Raw genomic sequence first — 5,211 nt, 5'->3', positions numbered from 1 at the left:
CAATTCATCCGAGCTTCGATCTTTCTTCAATACTCTCTCGATTTTTCATTGTCACCATCGCCACTGTAACCCTAGCACTTACTCCTCATCTTCCTTGCCCTTCTTCTTCCATCTTCTGCAATCACTCCGGCAGCATTGTACTTTCAATTCTTCTTCTCCATCACCGGCACCGGAAATGGCGGATGATCCCCCGCCGGAGGGCGTGATTTTGTTTTATGCTGGGGTTATAGTTGGCGGTGAGAGGATGGTATTGTTTGAACCATCTTGTATTTTATAAGCGCCGTCGTTCTTTGGAACGGGTGTTGGATTGGGGTGGGTGGATCGTGTTCGGTTTGGTTTTGTTGATCATGGCGAAAGGAGGGCAATGCTTCGAGAAGACTCGCAGGTGCTTTCGGACGGTTTTCTTCATGGTGGCGATGTTGGTGTCGCTGCTTGTCACGTCGTTGCCGGTGCTCGTGGCATTAGTCGATGTGTTGGTGCCCAGTGTCTTGCTCTCTAATTTTATGTGCGTGAGCTGCCGCAGTTTCAAAGAGCATTGGCGTCGATACGCTTTCAAGAGCTCCTTGATAGATATTCCTCTCGTTTCGGTCGTAAGATCCCTCATCATTCTCTGTATGATTCTCCTCCCATCTCCCTCTTGAGTTTTTTTTTTTTCCAGTTCAATTCTCGCCTGCATGATGATTCCTCTGTTGCTGTCGTGCTTGAAGGAATCACGCAGTGAATTTATCCTATTTTATTAAATGAATTGGTTTTCGTTTCTTTTGTGAAGCGGTGGAGACAATATTGCTTAATTGGTTTTCTGAGAATATTTGTGTTACCAGATAAATTTCGAAAATAATTTCTGGTGTGCTCTTCATCATATTGAAAAAAAATCGTTATTATAAGTTTTAAGTGTTGCTTTACATCTTTTGATTTGTTCTTTTTCTCAAAATTTTACTCTTATATGGCTTATCTAATTTCAATAATTAAACTTATATTCAATTGCTCAGTGTCCAATTAGACGGTTATGGTTGATTTACTTGTTTTCTATCCTTCTTATTTTTTATTAAATTAACACTGTGGTGAGAGATATGGGGAATGTCGTAATTCCTGAGATTATTCCAGGGCCGGCATCTTCTTTCACCTCGTTGGTTTAAATTTTTGCTCCTACTTTGAAGTTCAAAGAAGGAAAGCTGCTTTTCTTTCTTCTTATTACGTAGCTTCAAGATTATACGTGCCGTTGGATCCTCACCTCTTGTTTATTTGTGCATTTCTCATATTCAGCTTATCATCCTTTAACGATGACAGGTGTCTATACCATTTGTGAAGGCCCTGCCCTATCCCATGGTCCATACCTTGGAACTGTGACTCTGTGTTCGTTAATCTCTGTTGTTCTTCTATCAGTCAAAGTTTGTGTTTTCACTGTAAATTCTCAAATTGAAGTGGAAGCTTCAGCAACCAGCTCAAAACAGAAGCTCCACTTGAAGAAGTCATGGGGAATACCAGTCCTATTTCTTTCGTCAGTTGTGTTGGCCCTTGGCCACACTGTGGTCGCTTATAGAATCAGATGCAGAGCTCGGAGAAAGCTCCTTCTTCACCGAGTTGACCCTGAAGCTGTGAGTTATCTTGTCCTTTTGTGCTTAGCATATCGATTCTGTAGTTTGGATTCTTTGGAATTTAGTGATTCTAATAATAAGCAGCCGCTAAAAGAATTTTTCTGAAATTTGCCAAAAACTAATTTTTGTGTGTGTGTGTGTGTGTGTGTGTGTGTCCATTATGCAGGTCCTTTCATGCAAACATGTTTTTTCTGGTTATCAAAAGGTCCCGCGTTCTCCCACTCCTTCTGGGGGAAGAACCCCAAAAAGTGACACTGAGATGAAGAGGAGACCATATGCGACAGCTCGCGAGGAAGAACTGCCAGTGAGTCTGCTTGCAGATTCGAACAGCTTGTTCATTACATGCCAAGGGCTAAGACTACATTACAAGATAAGCTTTCCTGGTTCTCCTCCACATTCCTTGTCCTCGACATCCTTCGTTGAACCAAATTCTAGTTGCAGCTCTTCATCAATGTCTGGGGATTTAGAAAACTTGAATAGGCATTTGCTTAGCATGTCTCCCAAAATGCAGAGACTACTCCACAGGAGCTATAGCATTCAATTCCATGGGTCATCTCTACATGCCCCTCTTTTGGATGGTCCCGTGACTTCTTGTATTCCGTCTGAAGATATCCATTCTTTTTGCCTTGATGGAATTCATGAAGATGATGAGACAAGTAAATTGGATTCTATGTCTTTGGAGCAAAATCCGGACGGTATTGGGCCTAGTAGCCAATTTGGTATTGTATTAGTGCATGGATTTGGTGGAGGAGTCTTCTCTTGGAGGCACGTGATGGGTTCTCTGGCTAGGCAATGTAAATGCTCAGTTGCTGCATTTGACAGGCCTGGTTGGGGGCTAACTTCAAGGCAGCGTCCGGAAGAGTGGGAGGAAAAAAATCTACCCAATCCTTATAAGCTTGAAAGTCAGGTGATTGTGATTAGTATGCATTGTATTGCAAGACAGTAGTTATATTCGTCGTAATGAATTAAGGCACAGGCTAAGCAGATGATGAGAATGTTGCTACCTTTTTGAAGGGAGAGTCTATTTTTGGCTTCCAAGGCCTAGAGCCTATTTGTTGCACATTTCTTTTCCTAGTTTTGAAGAGTGGTTTGATGGGATGGATGAGAAAGGAAGTCGTGTGAGTTAGGTGTCATAGGTTGCAGAAATCTGCTAAATGTGAAAATTTTGGAACAGAAATGAAAAACTCACATATTCAGTAGTATGGTCCTCTTTCTTTTTCTCTGTATATTCAATCAGCCCACTTTGTGTGGTTATTTTTAATAAAACTTTCTGTCGTTGAACAAGGTTTTATCTGATTCTTCTTCTTCTTCCTTTTGACCTGTTCTTCCAGGTTGACTTGCTTGTCTCTTTCTGTTCCGAGATTGGCTTTTCTTCAGTAGTGCTTATCGGTCATGATGATGGAGGGGTGCTTGCTCTGAAGGCTGCTCAGAAAGTTCAATCAGCGATGAGTTCTTCCAACGTATGTGGTTCTTACTTTTTTGTGCCATGCGGCCCAGGACTACAATAAATATTTTGATGAAGTTGCTAGCCTCATTATGCAAACAGATTTCAAGTTACCCGTACAACATCGGTTTTTGTTGGAACTTGGAACCTCAATATATATTTTGATCACAAAAAATGTTGCGACTCTTCCAATGACATTGGTAGAGTAAGAACAGGAATACCCCCAACCTTCTTTCTGTTCCAGTTGCAAAGCAGACCCGAAAACATAGCAAAACCCCGGCCCAGAGCTCTCCTACCCGCCCCCAAAACACTAGTCTACCATCACCATGTACCATCTTACACCCTGCTCCTACTCTCAAGCGCACCAATTCTCTGCTGCCCAGTGCTCGCGCACCATGTCAGCTGCCCCGGCTCTATAAGCCGTCCCACCGGCACCCACCCACTCTCTCTCAGAGTTCGTTACTTTTAGTTGAGACCACTTTCTTTTGCGTGGCTGTCATTTTCCTGGTGTAGATCTTGTCCCCTTAGTCAATTACTGTGCTATACTGCTGTGTCTAAAATAATTGAAAAGACAACGATTAAATGAACAGAGAGTGATTCATGAGGGATGGCTTGAGTCTGTTTTATGGTTTGTATTTTACCAGTACTTTGGGCCCTACGGGGTCTCTACTGGACTTCAAAATATTCTGCAAAACTCGGTTAGTTTCTCCTCCAATAAGCAAACTACTCATTCAGCATTTGGAATAGAAGAAATATAGATACATGCCTTCTATGTTAATTTCAAATTATGCTACAAAGAATGAGTACTTAGTGGTTAGGTAACTTGGTATATCGTTTGAGTATGTATTAAAACAGCTATTGGACATGCAATTTTATGAGGTCGCTATGTTTCTAGTTAATGATTAATGAATCATATTGGGCGAGGTCTTGAAATCTGCTCGGCATATTATTCAGGTTACCATTAAAGGGGTAGTATTACTAAACGTTAGCTTGTCAAGAGAAGTAGTTCCTTCCTTTGCAAGAATCCTTCTCCATACCTCACTTGGAAAGAAGCACTTGGTTCGTCCTCTTCTAAGAACAGAAATCACTCAAGTGGTGAATCGGCGTGCTTGGTACGATACTACCAAGCTGACATCAGAAGTTTTGACTCTCTATAAGGTATTTCTGTACTTTAAAACGTATTTTATCCATTCGTGTTGATATAGATAAGAGGTGCAGTTTTATTCTAAGTCTCAAGTCGCAAGGTTAATAATAAGCAAATAGAATAAACCCAGCAGAAAAACCGTTTATTATTCTGCAGGAAAATCTCTGAACTGTTAAAAAAAAAAAAAAAAGCAGCGAATCTTGTTACATTCAACTGTTCTATTATGTTTTCAGGCCCCATTACGTGTAGAAGGATGGGACGAAGCGCTTCATGAGATTGGCAAATTGTCATCTGAAACCATACTTTCAACCAAAAACGCAGAATCTTTGCTTCAATCTGTGGAATACATGCCCGTGTTGGTCATTGCGGGTGCTGAAGATTCCCTTGTTTCTCTCAAATCTTGTCAAGCTATGGCTTCAAAACTTGTAAATTCTGTAAGCATCCCACCAATACGATTTCTCTTCATACAAATTGCATGATTTTCTGCATCATGAATTGTCCTTTCTCCTCCTCATGCTTCCCTTACCAATTCTCATGCAGAGGCTAGTTGCAATATCTGGCTGTGGCCACCTTCCACATGAGGAATGTCCAAAAGCTTTGCTTGCAGCCATAACACCTTTTATCACTAGACTCTTGTCTGTATCTGACTTGCAAGGCCAATAAGGTCGTCCCTCTTTTTCAAGTTGAGTGTATTAATGGTGTTGTAGTCTACATTGTCGGGGCATTGATGTCCTTTCCAGTTTCCTTTTTCCCTTGTTAGTATTGGGTTAATTATTAAGGAAATATCACATCGAGAGAATGAGACCAAAGGCATCTCTACTCTTGAGGCTTTTTTGGGTGCTCTAGTTTTAGACCTGTCTCCTGTATCTTCCTTCTCTTCTTTTGCCCCCTCATTCTTAGTAGTTGAGAATGTTTGTGTTCGTTTGGGCCTGTAAATTCCATTTCCCAGAAGCTAGTGGGAAGAGAACATGTACCTGTAACTTTATGGTTAGCATGGTTTTACGGTTGACCACTATTCTTTAACTTCA

General features: G+C 41.2%; 1 protein-coding gene across 1 annotated transcript; it reads left to right on the top strand.

The window, feature by feature from the left end:
- Positions 1–234: 234 nt before the first annotated feature.
- On the top strand, positions 235–5,003 carry LOC114753912 (uncharacterized). Its single transcript, XM_028942615.1, has 7 exons — positions 235–612; positions 1,288–1,595; positions 1,762–2,502; positions 2,927–3,055; positions 3,994–4,197; positions 4,417–4,617; positions 4,724–5,003. The coding sequence occupies exons 1-7, from the start codon at positions 348–350 to the stop codon at positions 4,844–4,846; spliced, it is 1,971 nt and encodes a 656-aa protein (XP_028798448.1). The 5' UTR covers positions 235–347; the 3' UTR covers positions 4,847–5,003.
- Positions 5,004–5,211: the final 208 nt, after the last annotated feature.

Source organism: Neltuma alba, unplaced genomic scaffold (assembly GCF_004799145.2).
Source record: "Neltuma alba isolate B1F8T4 unplaced genomic scaffold, ASM479914v2 tig00008273_pilon, whole genome shotgun sequence".
Lineage (NCBI taxonomy): Eukaryota > Viridiplantae > Streptophyta > Magnoliopsida > Fabales > Fabaceae > Neltuma > Neltuma alba.
Note: the sequence above shows the minus strand (reverse complement) of the source record. Positions and strands in the feature narration are given on the sequence as shown.

Bases quoted from the DNA above. Each gene is read 5' to 3' on its own strand.
- LOC114753912 (XM_028942615.1), top strand. From the start codon at position 348: ATGGCGAAAGGAGGGCAATGCTTCGAGAAGACTCGCAGGTGCTTTCGG. The intron at 2,503-2,926 runs GTGATTGTGATT...CTGTTCTTCCAG, and splicing joins CTTATAAGCTTGAAAGTCAG to GTTGACTTGCTTGTCTCTTT. The intron at 3,056-3,993 runs GTATGTGGTTCT...CATATTATTCAG, and splicing joins CAGCGATGAGTTCTTCCAAC to GTTACCATTAAAGGGGTAGT.